The sequence below is a fragment of the Nylanderia fulva genome, unplaced genomic scaffold, assembly GCF_048542155.1.
Source record: "Nylanderia fulva isolate GAGA-0341 unplaced genomic scaffold, ASM4854215v1 Scaffold618, whole genome shotgun sequence".
NCBI classification, from domain to species: Eukaryota; Metazoa; Arthropoda; class Insecta; order Hymenoptera; family Formicidae; genus Nylanderia; species Nylanderia fulva.
This window is the reverse complement of record NW_028190719.1, coordinates 28,588-53,940: the sequence shown is the minus strand read 5'-3', so window position 1 is coordinate 53,940 and position 25,353 is coordinate 28,588. Positions and strand designations below refer to the sequence as shown.

Genomic DNA, 25,353 nt, shown 5'->3' with positions numbered 1-25,353 from the left:
ACTTGTTTTTGAAAAAATTTTCATGAGTGTGCCGCCCCCGTGGCGCCCGTGTGCCCTGCACTCTTTGCACACCCGGGTTGGAACGCCCCTGTATTTATATTTAATTATATATACATTTATAATTATATATGATTATATATAATTATATATAATAATTATATATAATAATTATATATAATAATTATATATAATCATATATAATTATAAATGTATATAATAAAAAAAAACATGTTTGATATATTACACAAAAAAAAATTTTTCTCGGTCTTGAACCCTAGTTCGCACGGTGGTAAACCCACGCTCTAAATTCTAAATTGACGCCACGGGATTCATATTATCAATATAGATTTTTATGACATATTTGAATTAAAAAAAAATAATTTTTAGAAAAAATATTATTCATCCACTTATTTCAAAAAGATAAGATACAAAATAAAACTACTTTTATCTTTTGGAAATAAGTGGATGGTGTATATATTTTTCTATGTAAAGAAACGTAAAACAATTTGTAGTATTATTGGTGCCATATACGATTTATGATATCAATATGGGGTTTTATGAGCTATTTGAATTAAAAATAATTTTTTAGAAAAAATATTATTTATCCACTTATTTCAAAAAGATAAAAGTAGTTTTATTTTGTATTCTTTTTGAAATAAGTGGACGAATTTTTTCTAAAAAATATTTCTTTTTAATTCAAATATAAAAATCCATATTGATATCATAAAACGTATATAGCGCCAATAATACTATAAATTGTTTTACGTTTCGTTACATAGAACAAATATATAAACCATCCACTTATTTCAAAAAGATAAAAGTAGTTTTGTTTTTTATTTTATCTTTTTGAAATAAGTGGATAAATAATATTTTTACTAAAACATTTCTCTTTAATTCAAATATCTCATAAAAATCCATTTTGATACAAGAGTCCTGTGGCGCCAATTTAGAGCGTGGGATTATCACCGTGCGAACCAGGGTTCAAGTCCGCGTAGGACATTGCCTTTTTCGCATGATGCGATGGCCGTCGTTGCCAGCGGACGCGAGGATGATGACGGCGATAAATGTCGCTCTCCCCCCCCCCCCCCTGCACCGCCGGCAGCACCAGGATATATATCCGCAGCACCAGGATATATATCCGCAGCACCAGGATATATATATGCAGCATTGCCCGACAGCACCAGGTTAAATAATCCCCGCACAGGGCCCAGGATTTAAATTTTTTTTTTTTTTTTTTTTTTTTAATAAAATAATTTATTCATGAAACTAATAAAATTATAATAAGAATATATAATAAGAATATTTTTAAATTGATCAATGTATTGGTTTAATTTATCGTCATCGAAGAGGAAAGCAGGAAAATCTTCGATTACGTTTATTTGACAATCATAATTAAAAATATTCGAAAAATCATATGCTTTTGTTTTGTAATTGTCAATTTATCTTTGATTGAATTTGCTCGATAAGAAAATTAGTTATATTTAACAATTTTACATTATAAATGTTGATAAAAATTCAAGTTGTGAACTTTGACTTCGGAATCGAGCAAATTCAATGGAAGATAGTATCGACAATTTATCATTTGATCGAATATCTGATTGATAAGAAATAAACATAATCGTAGATTTTCCTTTCCTTCCCCTTTGATGACGCGATAAATTGAACCAATATATTGATCAATTTAAAAAAATTATTCTTATTATATATTCTTATTAGTTTAATAAATAATTATTTTATTCATAAAATAGATTGCAAAAATAAAATCTTGGGCTTTTTTGTACGTGGATATCATTCTAATGCTACGGGCAGTGTGGGCACATTTGAAAATCTATATTTATAATTGTGCAAAAAATATATAATTATATATAATTATATATATTTGAAAATCTATATTTATAATTGTGCAAAAAATATATAATTATATATTTTTTGCACAATTATAAATATAGATTTTCAAATGTGCCCACACTGCCCGTAGCATTAGAATGATATCCACGTACAAAAAAGCCCAAGATTTTATTTTTGCAATCTATTTTATGAATAAAATAATTATTTATCAAACTAATAAGAATATATAATAAGAATAATTTTTTTAAATTGATCAATATATTGGTTCAATTTATCGCGTCATCAAAGAGGAAGGAAAGGAAAATCTACGATTATGTTTATTTCTTATCAATCAGATATTCGATCAAATGATAAATTGTCGATACTATCTTCCATTGAATTTGCTCGATTCCGAAGTCAAAGTTCACAACTTGAATTTTTATCAACATTTATAATGTAAAATTGTTAAATATAACTAATTTTCTTATCGAGCAAATTCAATCAAAGATAAATTGACAATTACAAAACAAAAGCATATGTAGTTTCGAATATTTGATTGTCAAATAAACGTAATCGAAGATTTTCCTGCTTTCCTCTTCGATGACAATAAATTAAACCAATAGATTGATCAATTTAAAAATATTGTTATTATATATTCTTGTTATAATTTTATTAATTTCATGAATAAATTAGTTTATTCAAAAAAAAAAAATGCAAAAATTTAAGTCCTGGGCCCTGTGCGGGGATTATTAACCTGGTGCTGTCGGGCAATGCTGAATATATATATATATATATATATATACGTATGTTACGCGTATGAACGTGTATAGCACCGCGCGACGTGAGTGAGGCGTCGCGCAGTAGATCATATCAACGTATAATACGCGCGGATTACTGTGGTACATACATACTACTGATACCGCGCGAATACGAAAGATCTGACGCGCATTTTTACGTACATAACGAATCGGAATATTTGATAAAAAAAAAATATATATATATATACATATATATATATATATATACATATATATACACACACATATATATATATATATATATATATATATACACATATATATATATATTTTTTTTATCAAATATTCCGATTTATTATGTACGTAAAAATGCGCGTCAGATCTTTCGTATTCGCGCGGTATCAGTAGTATGTATGTACCACAGTAATCCGCGCGCATTATACGTTGATATGATCTACTGCGCGACGCCTCACTCACGTCGCGCGGTGTTATACACGTTCATACGCGTAAAAACAAAGCAGCGTATACAACGTATCGTTGTCAAATTTTACATACTATATATTTATTATATATAGTTAGTTTTTTTTAGTGTGTTATTGAGTTTGTGTGTTGTCCACACCATGGGACAAACATATAACGCCAAACGTTTGCCTCTTGCGAGACGTAGAGTTTCCTTCAAGAAGGGCTGGATGTACAGGTTAGTTTTTTTATTAACATTTTCTATATATGCATACATATACATACATACACACATACATACATATATATATATATATATATATATATATATATATATAGATAGATAGATAGATAGATCGATAGGGAGATCGATAGATAGTTCAATAGACAAATACCTAAATAGATAGATTGATAGATAGATATGTATATATATATATATATATATATTGTTTGCGCGTACGCTCGATTGCTGACGTTGAACGCTCACGCACGAAGCTACGGATCCTGACAATCGGGTTGTAAATCCGATCGTCGATATCCGTCTCGTGTATAGATTGCACAGGAAGATTCAAAGTGGACTGTATCTTAAGGAGGGTGGACGCGCTCCGATTGGTGCGCAGGATGGGTAACGATTTAAGCCACGTGCCGAATCGAGAACCAGAATACGGAATTATATGCACAATTACACAAAAACAATCCATTTATTAACTAAATTTGTCCGAGAGTCACAATGTACATAAACGCAAATTAATTTGAAACCTTTACATAAAATCTTTATCTATTAACGAATAAAATAGTCACCGCGAAAACACGTACGACGTGGTTGTTAAGCAGTCCGAAATGTCTCACTATATGGTATCTAGCATGTGTTGCATGGACACCACCGAAAAACTATTTGTTGCATAACAATTGCTAGTTACGATGAACACGCTCGAAACTCGTGTATCGAATCGTTCGAAATCTCACATTAAGATTTCGTACACGTTGCCGATTGCGGCGAATGCGATATTAAATCGCGAACCGAAATGTTTCAATTAACATGAAGAATCACTGATCACATAAATATTACAGTGCGTTGAGCACCACGGGCTCGAAGGGATGAAAAAAAGGAACGCAAACACAATCACGACATCAGGTATCAGTCCCAGATGACTGATCACGTGATCTGCGCGCTCCAACTCACGTGATCTACGCGTGCCAAGCGAACACGCGCGAGCCTCATGTATACAATTATTACGTTCGTGGAAACAATCGGAATTCGGCACCTTGATATTTCACCATTGCGTGAATTCTGGTCCCAAATCACTGAATTCCGCTTCGTTAACAATGTTTTGAGCGCAAATTTTATGTCGCGTATATAACGGCGCACCTTGTTGCTACCGTTAATTAGCGAATGTCAAAGTGAACGTATTTCACATCTCACTTATCACTGAATCACAGCAGAATATCAATCTGATTATTTTTTTTATTAATCAAACGAACTACGAACAATTAGAATCGCGACGGAAAACCCACATGTGACTAATCGCAAAGCCGTGCAAGGAGCGAATGACCAGGTTCGATGACGAGGCAGTTCATCCCCGATCGATTCGATAATCGAACGCTTGAAGCGCGGCGTGTAGGTTCAGTGCGTGCTGCCCCGTGCCGGATTAACTCAAAAATTATAGAATTTCAAATTATCGACCTACTTCTTCATTCTCTTTGAACAAATAATAAAGTTCTTGACCTGGGGTCAACTTACTTCTGAACATACCGCCCGCCTCGAAATAAAGATTTCGAAATGTCTTACAGTAACTAAAGAACTTACCCCAGGTTTGGGTTTTTTTTTGTTACATAAAGAAAAAAAAAAGAAAAAATAAAACGTTAATCGCTTAATGATTTTTCGAGTGAGATTCAGTGATTACATATTGAACAATAACAGGCATTTGGTTGCTTACATGATTGAATAACAATATTAAGACATAGATTCTTACTAACTTACATTAACGCGACGCGAGTGGTCTTGAGTAGTCAAGGATATTGAGCGCCGCCCGCCTTAACTAACTACGAAGGACTTGACTTGTCCTAATTATGCGAACGATTGAGACGTTGCATGCGCATTATGGAGTTGGGTTTTCCGCAGTACCTGTCTTACGTTCCGACAGTTGATCGATTAAGTTAATATCGATAGGTAGTAGGCACAATTTAGTTACTGGTCGCTTGTATTCGGACGTCGCTGTTTTAACTGAGACGACTCGAGTTAACCCGTCAGAGCCCGGATGACAATGAATAACTCGCCCTAATTCCCATTTACACGGTGGGAGAAGGGGGTTTTGAATCAAAACCATTGAGCCAACCTGAATCGGAGGCGTTTCTCGACGCCACTTTGATCTTTGTTGAAGAGTATTGACATAATCTGACTGCCACTGCTTCCAAAAACGCTCCGTAATCTGTCTGAGTAATTGCCATCGCGACAATCTGTTTTCGTTCAATTGTAGAACGGAAGGTTCCGGATTCGTAGTAATGGCAGTCCCAATCAAAAGGTGACCTGGGGTCAGGAACTCGTAGTCGTCTGGAGTATCATTGAGTGGAGAAAGCGGCCTTGAGTTGAGGATAGCCTCAATTTTGCACAACACTGTCGTGAACTCCTCAAATGTCAATGCGTGTGAGCTTACAATTCGACGAAGGTGGTGTTTGACACTCTTCACTCCTGCCTCCCATAGTCCTCCAAAATGAGGAGCATGAGGCGGGATGAAACTCCAAGTGATCCTATCTGTTGCGATTAAATTGAGAAAATCCGTATTGCGTTGAGCATCCCGATACGCGCGGGATAGCTCTTTATCGGCTCCTGTGAATGTTGTACCGTTATCCGAATACATAACTGCTGGCAAGCCTCGTCTGGCGCAAAATCGTTGAAATGCGTTCAAAAATGCTGGCGTTGAATAATCGCTGACCAACTCGAGATGAATGGCTCGAGTTGCCAAACATATGAAAACGGCTATGTAAGCCTTTCGTGAGGTGATTCCTCGACCAGCAGAGGCTCGAATGAGCACTGGACCGGCATAATCGATGCCGCTGTGCAAAAACGCCCTCGTTGGCGTTGAGACTCGAGTTGATGGGAGTTGACCCATTAACTGATTGGCTACCTGAGCTCTTTCTCGCGTGCATCGAACGCACCTGTAGATAACTGATTTAACTAAAGGCCTAGATTTTATAATCCAAAATTCTTGGCGAATTTTAGACAGGGTAGACTGAAGACCGGCGTGCAGCGAGGCTATGTGCGTGTAGCGAATGAGCATTGTAGTAATTGGATGATCAGCTAGTAGAACTGGATGTTTGGATTGAAATGGTAGATGAGAATGCTCCAATCTTCCGCCAACGCGGAGTAGACCATTTGCGTCTAGGAATGGATTTAATGATATCAGAGCGCTGTTTCTTGATAACCTCTTGTTTGACTTGAGTAAGTAAAGTTCTTGCTTGAACACCTCTGCTTGAATCATATGCAACCAAAAGTTACGAGACTGCATGTACTCAAATGCTGTAATGGCGTGGGACCGGACGTGATCTTTGTGATCTGCCGCGTGCTTCCGTTGACATTTGTTTATGAATCGGTATATATATGCAGTGACGCGTATCAATTTTGGCCACCATGAATACCGTGCAGCAAGACTCCAGTCTTCACGAGTACTGTTTTGATGAGCTTCACATGCCTTCAGTTCCAACTGAGTTTCGTGGTGCTCTGATAGAATTTGATGAGGCCACTCATCAGAATGAAGATGCAACCATGACGGCCCATGCCACCATAGGTTGATGGATATCAAATCTCGGCCGAGTAATCCGCGCGAAGCACAGTCTGCGGGGTTTTCACTGGTGTTTACGTGATGCCAACTACCGGTTGGTAATCGTGTCTGAATTTCGGCTACTCTATGAGCTACGAAAGTTTTCCAATTTGAGGGGTGCTTCTTGAGCCATGCGAGAACTACAGTGGAGTCTGTCCAACAATAAATCGCAATGTCGCTTAAATGAAGTGACTGCTTGATAAAGTCAATCAAGCGAACTAGCAGAACGGCAGCAGAAAGTTCGAGGCGAGGAACCGTCATTGGTTTAAGAGACGCGACTTTAGATCGCCCAGCAATGAGCGAGACCGTAATTTTCCCAGAGGAGGATGTCACGCGTAAAAACACCACTGCTGCGTAAGCGATTGTGGATGCGTCCGCGAACCCGTGTAATTCCACAGTTGCCGTTCCGGACTCAAAACCTGTCCAGCGACTCAGTTGAATTTTTCGTAGATAGGGTAATGACTCGTAGATAGACTTCCAGGATGATAAGATTTCGTCCGGAATAATGTCGTCCCATCCGATACGGTGTCGCCATAATTGCTGCATGAGAGTTTTCGCCTTTAAAATCGCAGGTGTGACCCACCCGAGCGGGTCGAATAATCTTGCTATTGTTGATAGAATTGCTCGTTTGGTGTTAGGAACAGTTTCAGATAATGTAATTTGAAACTGAAAGCAGTCATGTTTCGGGTTCCAGACAATACCGAGGATTTTTAGACTGTCATCAGTCTCCAAATTTTTTGCGTAAGCCAATCCATGATTGTCAGGCTGAATATCTGAAAGCAATTCTGAGTGGTTACTGGCCCATTTCCGGAGATCGAAACCACCACGGTTCAGCAAATTACAAAGTTGAGTGCGAGCTTGCTTTAACAGTGTGATATCGTCTGCACCAAATAATACATCATCGACGTAGATGTTTTCTCTTAGGATGGGAGAGGCTAACGGAAATGAATCTCCCTCGTCACAGTTCAATTGTTGGATTACTCGAAGAGCAAGAAACGGTGCTGACGCAGTGCCGTAAGTAACGGTAAGGAGTTGATATTCCTGTATAGTTGAGTTGTGGTCGACCCACAGTATCCGTTGGTAGTCTCTATCTCTAGGATCGATTAATATTTGGCGATACATTTTAGCGATGTCCGCAGAATATACATATTTATATTGCCTCCAGCGCAATATAACTGCTTGTAGATCGGACTGCAATTTTGGGCCGGTGTACATGTGAAAGTTGAGAGACGTTCCATTGGATGTGAGGCAGGAGGCGTCGAACACGACTCTTAAACGGGTTGTCGAACTTGTCTCCTTGATGACTGGATGATGAGGTATATAGGTCGCTTGAACATTATTTGAATGCAAAGGAGCGACTTGCTTCATATGATTTAATTGCTCATATTCGCGCATGAAGTCCAAATATTCTTGTGCCAGTGTGGGTTGACGAGCAAATTTACGAATTAGCGACGAAAGTCGGCGTTCAGCTATGCTGCGAGAGTCGCCTATTTTAATAGGCGGGCCCTCTTTAAAAGGGAGTCGCACGACATATCTGCCATCTGCTGTTCTAGTATGCGTGCGTTGAAAGTGATCCTCGCATTGTTTATCTTCTATGGACGCATGAACATGTTGAGGAGTTTCTTCAACCTCCCAAAACTTACATAATTGCCGTTCCAAGGAGCAGCAGTGAGCAACTGCATGATACCTTTGTTGTGAACTGGGTAATGGTGAGCCTTGAGGTTGGGCTCCGACATGCGATGAAACCAAAGTAGAGCCGACTACATGGGTGTTTTGTATGACATGATTAGGGATTGACGTAGGTCCAGATAGAATCCACCCGAAATGCGATTGTATAGCGTCTGGTTGACCTATGGGTCCATTGCGTATATTGACAAGAACCTTGCTATACAAATCAGCTCCAATAATGAGGTCAATAGGAGTTGATCCAGTCGGATCGTCATCCGCTAAGGTCAAGTTGGAGATGTGTTTCCAGTCACGTAATGACGAAGCGTGTCTGGGAGCATACTTCGTCAATGCTCTCATGATGTAAGCTACCGTGGTGAAGGTTGGCTCAGGTTTATCGCGAGGCGAAATATTAATTAACGCGGCAGATCGGCATGTACCGGTATCTGCACAGCTAATCCCCGAAGTTGAAGTAAATGTTTGCATACGAGGTAAGCGTAAAATTTGCGCTACGCGTTCCGTAAGAAATGTGAGTTCTGAACCACCGTCAAGTAAGGCTCTGACAGTTAAGGAACGTCCAGAAAGCGAATGTATTTTCACCGTTGCCGTAGACAACACCACAGGAGTCGGTGATGTAGTTAACGTGACCGCTGAAAGCGCTGTGACATTTGATATATTAGTAACATTCTGCGAACTCGATGACGCAGGAATGCTCGTTGTTTGTTGCAATGAGCCCGAGTCAACGTGGATCATTGTGTGATGCCGCTTGCTACATTTGCGACACGTGAATTTACTCTGACAATTAAGTGCTACGTGCTTATCGCTTAAGCAATTGAAACATCGCTTAAGTTTCTTTATCAATTCGCGTCGTTGATCCGTGCTCATTGAAAGAAATTGTTGACACTTAGAGAGAAAGTGAGATTGTTTACAAATTGGACATGACAAATTAACTGACGCAGTTGCGGTGGCGCTTGTCACTCTCGAATGTGACTTCGGTTTATCGTGTTCGTGAGGATGGAGTTCCTCAAGCGCTATAGCGCGCGAAGATATGAAACGTATCAAGTCTTTGTACGTTGGAGGATTTTCGTTATCGCTACTCTTCAATTTCCACGCTCGACGCGTAGCAGAATCAAACTTTTGTGAAATGAAGTATACTAATATATCGCTTACAATATCCTCTGCTGTACGATCAAGACGTTTCAATGTCGCTAACGCTTGTTCCGTTTTATCTCGCAACTCGTGAAGTTCTGACGCTGATTCGCGAGTCATCTTTGGAAGATGATATAAGGTCGACACATGTACTTCGATCAACCGTCGTTTGTTCTCGAAACGCGTGGTTAACGCTTTCCACGCGACCTTAAAATTTTCGGCGGTTACTTTGATTCCTGATATCGCATCGCGGGCCGGACCTGTCAAACTAGAGATCAAAAAATGCATACGAGTGAAATTTGACAATTCTTTGTTATCTATAATCAACGACTGAAAACGGTCGCGAAAGGTCTCCCAATCCTCGTTTTTTCCAGAAAAAGGCGGTAATTTAATAGGAGGGAGATGCTTTAACGAGAATGACGATGCGTCCATTTGCGCAAAAGAAGTTTCGAGGGATGTATCTCGACTTACGACAGGAACCAGGTCTTCTAGACATTCGTTCATATGATCCAGGGCTGATTGATAGAGATCTTCGTGAAGGTCGAATTGATTCTTCTTGAAATAATTAATTGACCCTTGATCATCCTCTGGAACAAGTTGAAGCAGAATGGTGTGATTGTGCACACCTTGAGTCCATTGAGCTTGTAAAGTCGCAATCCGTGAGCGAACCCTTGCGGCCGTCAAATTAGAACGACCAATCTTTTTGAAATTGTCGAGAGCTCGAGCAATTGAGTGGAAGATAGTTTGCTGATTTGCAAGAGCGTCTTCCATTTTGACACTATAGTTGTTTATGAATATGTCACTAACACGATTGTCTACTTAAACGCGATTACTTGACTGACTGTATCTCGAATCACGCTGCACTTAAATATCACTGGTATCCTTAATTCAGTGTTCTCGATTCGTCATTACTCTCCTATCCGGCTCGAAGGACCAAAAATGTTTGCGCGTACGCTCGATTGCTGACGTTGAACGCTCACGCACGAAGCTACGGATCCTGACAATCGGGTTGTAAATCCGATCGTCGATATCCGTCTCGTGTATAGATTGCACAGGAAGATTCAAAGTGGACTGTATCTTAAGGAGGGTGGACGCGCTCCGATTGGTGCGCAGGATGGGTAACGATTTAAGCCACGTGCCGAATCGAGAACCAGAATACGGAATTATATGCACAATTACACAAAAACAATCCATTTATTAACTAAATTTGTCCGAGAGTCACAATGTACATAAACGCAAATTAATTTGAAACCTTTACATAAAATCTTTATCTATTAACGAATAAAATAGTCACCGCGAAAACACGTACGACGTGGTTGTTAAGCAGTCCGAAATGTCTCACTATATGGTATCTAGCATGTGTTGCATGGACACCACCGAAAAACTATTTGTTGCATAACAATTGCTAGTTACGATGAACACGCTCGAAACTCGTGTATCGAATCGTTCGAAATCTCACATTAAGATTTCGTACACGTTGCCGATTGCGGCGAATGCGATATTAAATCGCGAACCGAAATGTTTCAATTAACATGAAGAATCACTGATCACATAAATATTACAGTGCGTTGAGCACCACGGGCTCGAAGGGATGAAAAAAAGGAACGCAAACACAATCACGACATCAGGTATCAGTCCCAGATGACTGATCACGTGATCTGCGCGCTCCAACTCACGTGATCTACGCGTGCCAAGCGAACACGCGCGAGCCTCATGTATACAATTATTACGTTCGTGGAAACAATCGGAATTCGGCACCTTGATATTTCACCATTGCGTGAATTCTGGTCCCAAATCACTGAATTCCGCTTCGTTAACAATGTTTTGAGCGCAAATTTTATGTCGCGTATATAACGGCGCACCTTGTTGCTACCGTTAATTAGCGAATGTCAAAGTGAACGTATTTCACATCTCACTTATCACTGAATCACAGCAGAATATCAATCTGATTATTTTTTTTATTAATCAAACGAACTACGAACAATTAGAATCGCGACGGAAAACCCACATGTGACTAATCGCAAAGCCGTGCAAGGAGCGAATGACCAGGTTCGATGACGAGGCAGTTCATCCCCGATCGATTCGATAATCGAACGCTTGAAGCGCGGCGTGTAGGTTCAGTGCGTGCTGCCCCGTGCCGGATTAACTCAAAAATTATAGAATTTCAAATTATCGACCTACTTCTTCATTCTCTTTGAACAAATAATAAAGTTCTTGACCTGGGGTCAACTTACTTCTGAACAATATATATATATATATATATATATATATATCAATCTATCTATTTAGGTATTTGTCTATTGAACTATCTATCGACCTCCCTATCGATCTATCTATCTATCTATCTATCTATCTGTCTCCGTTTCTCAGTCTCTTTGTATTCCTCTCTGTCTTTCTGTCTCTTCTCTCTCAAAATGCACACGTAAAAATAAAAATTTTGTATGATTATAATTGATTATAAAGTTTTAGTAGATAATTCTTTGTAATAAATAAAAATTATTTTTATGAAAATATTTTATAATACTATTATAATCGGAACAGAGCAGTAGTTCGATAAGATATTGAAAGGAATAATTTTATTTGATTATATAAATATTGCATATATACAAGATGTTTTCGTAAAAATGAATAATTTTTCATGGACATATAGAATCCGTTTTTATACAAGTATCGCGATGCGTTATAAAAAAATTTTTATAGGAACTTACAAGAGTATTTTTATTTGTTTTATGTCTACTCGAGATAGCCTGCTAGAAATTATAAATGTTTATTGTGCGCATATAGTAGACAAATATAAATAAATATATAAATTTTATATATACATATAAATACTCACAATATCTATATAATCAAAAATAACATCTATCTCTTTCAATACAATCTTATCTAACTACTGCTCTATTCCGATAATGATAATATTATTATCTGCTCAATGTCGAAAATACTTTCATAAAAATCATTTATTTTTTACAAAAAATTATGTACTTTATAATCAATTATAATTATTACAGATCGGTCTCTCTTTTTATATATATACAGGGTGTCCTGCAACGTAATGTCCACAGTGAAATTTTATTTTCTTGGGATCATTCTAACAATAAGTCAAAAAGTACACGTATGCCCTAAAGTCAATTACAGAGAAAAGACGAAATTGCATATAATAAGATAAATATTATTTATTGAAAATAATAATTTTATTTATTGAACAATAATATTATAGAATTACTTTATAAACTGTGCGATAATATAGATCATAAAGGTGTTTTTCTCGAACTTGTGCGGTAAAATAAGGCATACATTGAATCGTTGAGAAATTCATCTTCAGCACGCTAAACAGCAATCAAAATTTGAATTTTCGTGACTGGCATTACAAAAAATAATTACATGTGTTATCATAGTAAAAAAATGAATAATAAATAAATGTATAAATAATAAACATTAATTTTTGTAATAATAATTAAAAATTATTTTTTAATTATTATTTACACATTTATTTATTATTTATTTTTTACTATGACAACGTATGTAATTATTTTTTGTAATGCCAGTCACGAAAATTCAAATTTTGATTGCTGTTTAGCGTGCTGAAGATGAATTTCTCAACGATTCAATGTATGCCTTATTTTACCACACAAGTTCGAGAAAAACACCTTTATGATCTATATTATCGCACAGTTTATAAAGTAATTCTATAATATTATTGTTCAATAAATAAAATTATTATTTTCAATAAATAATATTTATCTTATTATATGCAATTTCGTCTTTTCTCTGTAATTGACTTTAGGGCATACGTGTACTTTTTGACTTATTGTTAGAATGATCCCAAGAAAATAAAATTTTACTGTGGACATTACGTTGCAGGACACCCTGTATATATATAAAAAGAGAGACCGATCTGTAATAATTATAATTGATTATAAAGTACATAATTTTTTGTAAAAAATAAATGATTTTTATGAAAGTATTTTCGACATTGAGCAGATAATAATATTATCATTATCGGAATAGAGCAGTAGTTAGATAAGATTGTATTGAAAGAGATAGATTTTATTTTTGATTATATAGATATTGTGAGTATTTATATGTATATATAAAATTTATATATTTATTTATATTTGTCTACTATATGCGCACAATAAACATTTATAATTTCTAGCAGGCTATCTCGAGTAGACATAAAACAAATAAAAATACTCTTGTAAGTTCCTATAAAAATTTTTTTATAACGCATCGCGATACTTGTATAAAAACGGATTCTATATGTCCATGAAAAATTATTCACTTTTACGAAAACATCTTGTATATATGCAATATCTATATAATCAAATAAAATTATTCCTTTCAATATCTTATCGAACTACTGCTCTGTTCCGATTATAATAGTATTATAAAATATTTTCATAAAAATAATTTTTATTTATTACAAAGAATTATCTACTAAAACTTTATAATCAATTATAATCATACAAAATTTTTATTTTTACGTGTGCATGTTGAGAGAGAAGAGACAGAAAGACAGAGAGGAATACAAAGAGACTGAGAAACGGAGACAGATAGATAGATAGATAGATAGATAGATCGATAGGGAGGTCGATAGATAGTTCAATAGACAAATACCTAAATAGATAGATTGATATATATATATATATATATATATATATATATACATATCTATCTATCAATCTATCTATTTAGGTATTTGTCTATTGAACTATCTATCGATCTCCCTATCGATCTATCTATCTATCTATATATATATATATATATATATATATATATGGAGCATTCCACGTGAAAAGGGCCCACCTAAAAATAAACTTTTTAGGATTTTATAAATAATCGTGGAGACTTGTTAGGGTATATATTGTATGAGGTTAAAGCAAAAAAAATAAGGATTATATGCCTCATATCCAAGATATCGAAGGTAGAATGTTTTAAGTAATTTTTCTTTCTTTGACATTTATAGCTAAAATTATAATATATATTGAATTTTTATAGACATGATTTTTTAAGATTTTTCCCGTACTTTCAGATGAAAAAGTTAATTTTAATGAAAATTTTTTATTACCATAAAAAAAATCATTTTTTTAGTTTGAAGTAAATAAACGGAAAATTATATCCACTTTTAAAAATCTAGAAAAATTCTCAAAAATACTTCAATATATGTAGAATATGATGCCATAAAGGAAATTTTGGGATCGCAATGGGATCTACTCGAAAACGAATATTTTTTTTCAAACAAAATAGGAGTTTCAGACAAATTTCAACTAAAAACTCAATGATGTCAAATTTTTAATTAATCTAATTATTTCATACTACATGAATAATATATTTTTAACAAACAGCTATAAAAAAATAATTTTGAAATTTTTTTATATTTGTTTTTATTTTTTATATTTTTTATATTTTAACATTTTTTAAACTTATTATTTCTTCTTTTTTTGGGGAAATAAATCTTCTTTTTCATCAAAACTAAATTCTTTTAAAATTAAATGATCGTTTGCAGGAATAATTGTATGATATTTTAAGGTACCTGGAATTGTTTTTGCTAAGGTAAATCTTGGCTCCAAAATCTTATTTAATTTATTATGGTTTGTTTTTGAACTGTATAAAATAATTGTTTCCTTTAGATTATTTTTTGCCCACATGTATTTATACATGTATTTATACTGTATTTATACATGTGGGCAAAAATTAATCTAAAGGAAACAACCATTTTATTCAGTTCAAAAACAAACCATAATAAATTAAATAAGATTTTGGAGCCAAGATTTACCTTAGCAAAAACAATTCCAGGTACCTTAAAATATCATACAATTATTCCTGCAAACGATCATTTAATTTTAAAAGAATTTAGTTTTGATGAAAAAGAAGATTTATTTTCTCAAAAAAAGAAGAAATAATAAGTTTAAAAAATGTTAAAATATAAAAAATATAAAAAATAAAAACAAATATAAAAAAAATTTCAAAATTATTTTTTTATAGCTGTTTGTTAAAAATATATTATTCATGTAGTATGAAATAATTAGATTAATTAAAAATTTGACATCATTGAGTTTTTAGTTGAAATTTGTCTAAAACTCCTATTTTGTTTGAAAAAAATATTTGTTTTCGAGTAGATCCCATTGCGATCCCAAAATTTCCTTTATGGCATCATATTCTACATATATTGAAGTATTTTTGAGAATTTTTCTAGATTTTTAAAAGTGGATATAATTTTCCGTTTATTTACTTCAAACTAAAAAAATGATTTTTTTTATGGTAATAAAAAATTTTCACTAAAATTAACTTTTTCATCTGAAAGTACGGGAAAAATCTTAAAAAATCATGTCTATAAAAATTCAATATATATTATAATTTTAGCTATAAATGTCAAAGAAAGAAAAATTACTTAAAACATTCTACCTTCGATATCTTGGATATGAGGCATATAATCCTTATTTTTTTTTGCTTTAACCTCATACAATATGTACCCTAACAAGTCTCCACGATTATTTAAAAAATCCTAAAAAGTTTATTTTTAGGTGGGCCCTTTTCACGTGGAATGCTCCATATATATATAATATATACACATACATATTGATTTATTTAGCAATCTATCTATCGAACTATCTATCATCTATCGATCAACCTATCTATCTATCTATCTATCTATCGATCTATCTGTTTCTTCTCTCTTTTCTACATTGCATTATTTTATATATGTACACGTATATAATATTTTTTTAAAAATATTGTACATTACAAAAGTAATTAAATTTATAATCTAATAATATATAAAAATCTTTTATGAATATAATGATTACAAAGTTTTAGTAGATAATTTTTTGTAATAAATAAATGATTTATATGATTTATTCTTATCTAACTCTACTGCTCTGTGTGTTTTGATAATAATAGCATTATTATGTATTCAATCTCTAAAATACTTTTATATAAATCATTACAAAGAATTATTTACTTTGTAATCAATTATAATTATTATAGATAGGCCTGTTCATACACATACACACACTCACACACAATATATATATGTGTGTGTATGTGTATGAACAGGCCTATCTATAATAATTATAATTGATTACAAAGTAAATAATTCTTTGTAATGATTTATATAAAAGTATTTTAGAGATTGAATACATAATAATGCTATTATTATCAAAACACACAGAGCAGTAGAGTTAGATAAGAATAAATCATATAAATCATTTATTTATTACAAAAAATTATCTACTAAAACTTTGTAATCATTATATTCTTAAAAGATTTTTATATATTATTAGATTATAAATTTAATTACTTTTGTAATGTACAATATTTTTAAAAAAATATTATATACGTGTACATATATAAAATAATGCAATGTAGAAAAGAGAGAAGAGACAGATAGATGGATAGATAGATAGATAGATAGATAGGTTGATCGATAGATGATAGATAGTTCGATAGATAGATTGCTAAATAAATCAATATGTATGTGTATATATTATATATATATATATATATATATATAAGAATAAAGGGGGTATCATTAGAATATCGCAAAAAATTTTTATATATAGATGGAGAAAATGCAAATTTTAAAATCATCTTTATTTTTCGAATGATACAAAGTTTCACTGTGAATATCACGTTGCAGGACATCCTGCGTATATATACACATACATACATACATACATACATACATTTATATATATATATATACATATATACATATATATATATATATATATATATATGTATATATATGTATATATATATATGAATGTATGTATGTATGTATGTATGTGTATATATACGCAGGATGTCCTGCAACGTGATATTCACAGTGAAACTTTGTATCATTCGAAAAATAAAGATGATTTTAAAATTTGCAAGATTTTCTCTATCTATATATAAAAATTTTTTGCGATATTGTAATGACACCTCCTTCATTCTTATTCAATATTTATGGGATTCAATTGTTATAAATTTTTTTTACATTATATACATATTTTCTAAAAGTAACAATTTCTGAAATATAAAGCAGTCTCTTGCTTATTTTAAATAGTTGTTAGTAGTAGAAATATTATAGTAATAATAAGTAGTAGTTACAATAGTACAATAGTAATACTAATAGTTATAAAGTTGCAGTAGTAACAAAAAAAAAGAAAAATATCTTCTCCCAGAACGATTTGCATGTGCGTTCTGGTTATTAAAAAAAGATATTTTATATCACAGACGATTTATTCGTCTGTTAGTTGCTTTAAAAATATCTTCTCCCAGAACGATTTGCATGTGCGTTCTGGTTATTAAAAAAAGATATTTTATATCAGAGACGATTTATTCGTCTGTTAGTTGCTTCTAAAATATCTTCTCCCAGAACGATTTGCATGTACGTTCTGGTTATTAAAAAAAGATATTTTATATCAGAGACGATTTATTCGTCTGTTAGTTGCTTCTAAAATATCTTCTTCCAGAACGATTTGCATGTGCGTTCTGGTTATTAAAAAAAGATATTTTATATCACAGACGATTTATTCGTCTGTTAGTTGCTTTAAAAATATCTTCTCCCAGAACGATTTGCATGTGCGTTCTGGTTATTAAAAAAAGATATTTTATATCAGAGACGATTTATTCGTCTGTTAGTTGCTTCTAAAATATCTTCTCCCAGAACGATTTGCATGTGCGTTCTGGTTATTAAAAAAAGATATTTTATATCACAGACGATTTATTCGTCTGTTAGTTGCTTTAAAAATATCTTCTCCCAGAACGATTTGCATGTGCGTTCTGGTTATTAAAAAAAGATATTTTATATCACAGACGATTTATTCGTCTGTTAGTTGCTTTAAAAATATCTTCTCCCAGAACGATTTGCATGTGCGTTCTGGTTATTAAAAAAAGATATTTTATATCAGAGACGATTTATTCGTCTGTTAGTTGCTTCTAAAATATCTTCTCCCAGAACGATTTGCATGTACGTTCTGGTTATTAAAAAAAGATATTTTATATCAGAGACGATTTATTCGTCTGTTAGTTGCTTCTAAAATATCTTCTTCCAGAACGATTTGCATGTGCGTTCTGGTTATTAAAAAAAGATATTTTATATCACAGACGATTTATTCGTCTGTTAGTTGCTTTAAAAATATCTTCTCCCAGAACGATTTGCATGTGCGTTCTGGTTATTAAAAAAAGATATTTTATATCAGAGACGATTTATTCGTCTGTTAGTTGCTTCTAAAATATCTTCTCCCAGAACGATTTGCATGTGCGTTCTGGTTATTAAAAAAAGATATTTTATATCACAGACGATTTATTCGTCTGTTAGTTGCTTTAAAAATATCTTCTCCCAGAACGATTTGCATGTGCGTTCTGGTTATTAAAAAAAGATATTTTATATCACAGACGATTTATTCGTCTGTTAGTTGCTTTAAAAATATCTTCTCCCAGAACGATTTGCATGTGCGTTCTGGTTATTAAAAAAAGATATTTTATATCAGAGACGATTTATTCGTCTGTTAGTTGCTTCTAAAATATCTTCTCCCAAAACGATTTGCATGTGCGTTCTGGAAGATATTTTATGCCAGACTTATTTATTCGTAAACTGCTTCTTTACATCAGATACGGTTTATGTATCCTCTGCTTAGTATAAAAATGAAACATTTATATTGAAACTTTATTGTATAATATAATATAGTTTGAATAAGATATAGATTTATAAACAAGAGACTGCATTTATTTTTCAAAAATCTTTTGATAATTATATAACTGATACATTTAATTTTTTTAACAATATTTTAACATTATTCTTTTTTGCAGGCGACGGATGCTGAAGAAAGAGAGACAAGAGGAAAATGACTCCAGGTATAGCACATCTAAGGATACTAACAATGAATCCATCGATAATCAGAAATCGGCGGAATTGCTATTTGATACAATGGATTCAAAAGTTAGTATCCAATCGTTAGTACCCGCGATGCAATGCCTGGAGTCAAATTCAAATACAGGTACGTGTAGTAAAAATGTCGAACTTTGCGAAGATAACAATCATTTTGTTATCGAAAATAGCCCTCTGGATATAAATAATATCCAGGAAAGCATGCCTCAAGGGCGTCGCATTGTCGACTTTTCTCATATGTGGAATGAACTTCAGAGTTCATTCAATAATCATATGAAAGAAATAGAGTGCCAATTTAAAGATTGGCAAATCATAAAAACTAAAACCGAAGGCCAAGAGGAAAATGACTCTAGGAATAGCACATTAAAAAATACTAGCAATGAATCCATCGATTTTCAAAAATCGGTGGAATTATTCTCTGATACGATGGATTCAAAAGTTAGTATTCAAAAAGTGCAATGCTTAGAGTCAATTTCAAAAACAGATATGTGTAATGAAAATGACGAACTTTGCGAAGATAACAATCATTTTGTTATCAAGAATAGCCCTCTGGATATAAATAATATCCAGGAAAGCATGCCTCAAGGGCGTCGCATTGTCAATTTTTCTCATATGTGGAATGAACTCCAGAGATCATTCAATAATCATATGAAAAAAATAGAGTGCCAATTTAAAGATTGGCAAGTCATAAAAACTAAAACCGAAGGCCAAGAGGAAAATGACTCTAGGAATAGCACATTAAAAAATACTAGCAATGAATCCATCGATTTTCAAAAATCGGTGGAATTGGATTTCGATACAATAGATTCTAAAGTTAGTACTCAAAAAGTGCAATGCCTGGAGTCAATTTCTGAAACAGATATTTGTAATGAAGATATCGAACTTTGCGAAGATGATTATTTTGTTATCGAGAAAGGCTCTCTGGATATAAATCGTATCCAGGAAAGCTTGCCTGAAGGCCGTCGCATTGTCGACTTTTCTCATGTATGGAAAGAACTCCAGAGATTATTTAATAATCATATAAAAGGAATAGAGTGCCAATTTAAAGATTGGAAACTCATAAAAACTAAAACCGAAAAGTTTAAGACGCATTTTACTTTCAAATGCCAAATGTGCAATACTGAAGCCGAATTCTGGTCAGAACCCAAAGATCCGAAAATATTAAGCATTGATATGGCTGCTGCAATAGGAACTATTACAGTGGGAATTGGCTATGCCCAATTGGAAGAGCTGTGTGCAGCTATGAATATTCAATGTATGTCCGATAAAAGTTATATGCAAAATCGAGATATGTTAGTAGACGAGTTTGAGAAAACAGCCATGGAAAATATGAAAATGGCTGGCCAAACTGAAAAGCAACTGGCTCTCGAAAGGAACGATGTTATAAACGGTATTCCGTACATAACTGTAATAGCTGATGGTAGTTGGAGTAAAAGATCGTACGGCCACGCCTACGATTCTCTTTCCGGTGTTGGTACTTTAATTGGTTACCACACGAAAAAAGTTCTTTTTATCGGTATCCGCAATAAATATTGCACGATATGCGATGTAGCGGAACGAAACAGAATCGAACCAAAAAAGCATAAATGCTATAAAAATTTCGATCGTAACGCAAGCTCCACAAGTATGGAGAGCGATGCCATTGCAGAAGGTTTTAAAAGTAGCCTGGAAATGCATGGATTAATTTTTAGAACAGTTATTGCCGATGGCGATAGCAGCGTCTATCAGGCCATCATTGATAGCAGACCATATCGGGAAGAAATGGTGACCGTGAAAAAAATAGAATGCACGAATCATTTGCTTCGCAATCTATGCAAAAAGCTGCAGGCGGTAGCAGGGACAACTCAGCCAAAAATGCATAGAAAGCGCGGTTTTGTCCAGCTACGAAATGTTGTAAAAAACAACATTATGAACATACGAACAGAAGTAATAGAAGCAATTGATTTACGAAATAAACAAGAGCAACCTCACCATGATAAAGCTAGAGAATTACAAAAAGATATATTAAACATTCCTAGTCATATATTTGGTGAACATAAACGATGTAAGGAACGCGGTCGTATATGTGACCTTGATGAAACGAAGAAAAATTATGTACCGTTTCTCAAATTACACGATCTTTACCAAAGAGTAGAAAAGGCTATAATATATTTAAGCGCTTATTCCGACGGTTTGTTGTACAAATACACCAACAATCCTGTAGAGTCGTTCAATTCGATAATCTGCAAAGAAATTGCTGGTAAGCGCATTAATTTTAGTAACCGAGGCTCTTACAATGCTAGAGTTGCGGGGGCAGTTTTGCAATATAATTCGAAACAAGGTCTTACGGAAATGCATAAAAGCATGAATAAAAATGTTCCTCCTACTGTCGAGATTCTGGAAAAGCGACGACAAATTAAAGTTGCAAGAACTAGAGAATCTCGGAAAATTGATGGACGGCAAAAATGTAAAAGCAAGTCAGGAACAGATTGTCATTACGGTCCGCAATCACAAAAACCTGATCTTCTACCCGAGGTTTTTGAACAACTTCTACAAAATCATTTGGAAAAGTTGTTTGAAAATGGGAAAAATTGGAGACAAATTGAACGTAATACAATAGAGCAAAGTGATTCAGATTTGTGGCATTCACTGAGACAGGAACTGTTGACGGCGTCTAATTTTGGAACTGTATGTCGCATGAGACCGACAACGTCTTGCGCCGCAACCGTAAAAAACATTTTATTTCCTCCCTCTATTGATACTGCGGCTATAAAATATGGTCGCGAAATGGAAAAAATTGCGAGAAAAGAATTGGCCGTAACATTAAAAAAAGAGATAAAAATTTGCGGATTATTTATTGATATTAAAAATCCGTGTTTGGGTGCTTCTCCAGACGGACTCATAAATGAAGATGGTCTGGTAGAAATAAAATGTCCTTTATCAGCTGAGCATTTAACAGCGGAAGAGGCCATAAAAATATTGCCCCATTTGAAAGGCATCTTTGATAAGAAAAATCCAGATAAAATGAATCAAAATCACCGATTTTTCTATCAAATTCAAGGCCAGTTAAATATAACGCAGCGAGATTATTGTATTTTCGCTGTGTGGACGCCAAAAAGCTTGAAAATAGTACGTGTTAATAGGGACACTGTATTTTGGAGTAATCAAATGCTGCCCTTTTTAACACGTTTCTATTACCATTGCATGCTTCCGGAAATCTTGGACAGTCGGCATAATCGACATATGCCAATTAGAAATCCAAGCTATATAATAGAAGCTCAACAAGAAGTAGCTAAAAAAAGAAAACAAACGAGTCTTCCACAGTGTAATGTAGAAGATAAAAATATTGCCAAAAAAAAAGAAATCAAATATTTCATCAATGGAAGCAACTGCTTTAAATGCAGAACAAGATGATTGCATCGTAGTTAGTTACTCAAAAAATACAGAATTAACAGAATGCGATATGGCAAAGCAAAAAGAATTTTTTGATAATTGGGTTGCTCCTTTTGATTCAGTAAAGGAAAATGTATTACCTTTAGATAGTCAAATAAATGACGAATCATTGGACCGATTTTTGCGCGTCATAAGAGAGAATTCTTGTTTTGAGACACAAAGTGTGCAATATTTGGAATATCCTCATATAATTGAAGCAAGTTGTAACGACAAAAGCTTACAAATTATTGGAGGAAATTGCAGTAATCACTGGCGATGTATTTCTTTTGACGGCACCAAGCTTCGAGTGTACGACAGTCTATCTGGCTGTACATACGAAACATTGAAGGCTAAAGAAATAAATTACATTCATCGCCGTTATCCACAAATAAATAAAAATAATATAATATTTGAAAACGTTCAAACACAACCTGATGGTATATGTTGTGGGATCTTTGCTGCCGCATTTGCTACAACTATAGCTTTAGGAGGAAATCCTTGTAATGAGACATATTCTGCTGATGTTAAACGTATGAGACAACATTTCTTAAAAATTATAGCAGAAAATAAACTGTCACCTTTTCCTAACTAATGAAAATTTATCATTATACTAGAAATGTGTAATTCTAATAAATATTGTTGCAAAAAAGTGTCTAATACAAATGTCTCATTTGCAAAAATCGGAGAGACGAAAAAAATACATATATTATGGTTGCGTTCTCACGGGAATGGGCGATGGAGGGGCCCATTTCATTCTATATATGCATAAAAATGTTTTGTATATTATATAATATTCTGTTATATTATATAAAAATATACAGCTGGTTATTTGAATATATTTGCTATTTTCTCAATTATTGATAAGAGGAGAAAAGCGAATTGTGCGTACTGCATACATTGTAATTTATAGAAAATTACAGGTAATATCAATATACGTACCATACACGTATGCTTATACCATACACAAATGTGTATATGTATTTGTATATATGTATTTCTGCATGCATTTATATATGTAAGAAATATATACATATATATATATGTATATAGATGCATATATCTATGCATAAACATATATATAATATGTACATGGTGATTCAAAAGTCTGGCAATGGCCAATTATCTCCGAAAATAGTGGTCTTATGAAAAAAATACTAAAGGTGTTGACTTTTACCTAGGTGTCAAATTTTGAGATCATTTATAGGTCAACTTAAAATCCTTTATTTTTTATTAGATATTCTTGTAGCTTATCTCGACAGCTTTCCAAAGCATTATAATAAAACATTTTTTCATGAAGTACTTTTTGAATTATAAAGATTTGAAGCAATTGTTTAACATAAAATTATATCTTTGTAAAATATTCAGTTTTACGTTATCATATTTTTTATTTTTATGCACATAATAATGAGACTAATTTGGTGTAAAGAAAATGCACCCAGCAAATACAAAATATTACTGCTATGTTACATGTATATAATACTATATAACGTGCATGTTACATGTAACATATACGGTAATTTCTCACTCATAGATGTAACATTTGTAATATGACATATGTTATTTATATATTGTAATTACATCCCAGATAGCATCGATATTGTAGGATGCCGAAAGATAATCTTTCGCTAAGTCACTATCCTATCTATAATTACAATAAATAATAGAATCCATAAGTGGGAAATTACAACTAACGTGTATGTTACATGTTACATGCACGAATTACGTGTTATATAGCAATTATGTTGTTTGCTGGGCAGTTGCTTCTTGAAAATTACATACGTCTTTTGCAACTGTGTTTTCTTTGCACCTATTGATTGGTCTCATTATTCCGTGCATAAAAAGTATAAATGTATAACGAAAATTGAATGTTTTACAAGATATTGTCAATTTTATAAAAGAATTGTTCACTTCAAACTTTTATAACTCAATAAGTACATCAAAAAATATTTTATTAGTGTTTTGGAAAATTCTCGGGATAAGCTACAAGAATATCTAATAAAAATAGAGGGTTTTGTTTAATAAAAGTTGATCTTGAAATGACCTCTAAATTTGACCCCTACGTCAAAGTAAAGGTCACCATAAAATATCTTATTTTTCCTAGAAACAATTTTTATATATAACAATATAAAATTATATAGAAATATATAAAATTAAACATATAATTGCAAAATTAAATATGAAATATGTCTATATATAATTAGATAAAAGAGCTTTTTATATACATATACTTATATAAATATATATATATATATATATATTGTATATATAATAAATAAGTATTCACATATATAAATATATCTAATGTTTCATATATAACTTGACATGAGATTATACATGAACTTCATAATTTATATATAAATAAATTTAATTATATATAAAATGAACA

The 25,353-nt window shown here is 33.2% G+C and overlaps 1 protein-coding gene across 1 annotated transcript; it reads left to right on the top strand.

Annotated features, from left to right (window-relative positions):
- Nucleotides 1-3,082: 3,082 nt before the first annotated feature.
- Nucleotides 3,083-23,743, top strand: LOC114940603 (uncharacterized). The gene is given in 4 exon segments (XM_085488068.1): nucleotides 3,083-3,282; nucleotides 19,478-19,671; nucleotides 20,431-22,886; nucleotides 22,888-23,743. Coding segments are annotated over 4 exon segments (3,399 nt in total). The 5' UTR covers nucleotides 3,083-3,205; the 3' UTR covers nucleotides 23,560-23,743.
- The last annotated feature ends 1,610 nt before the right edge of the window (nucleotides 23,744-25,353 follow it).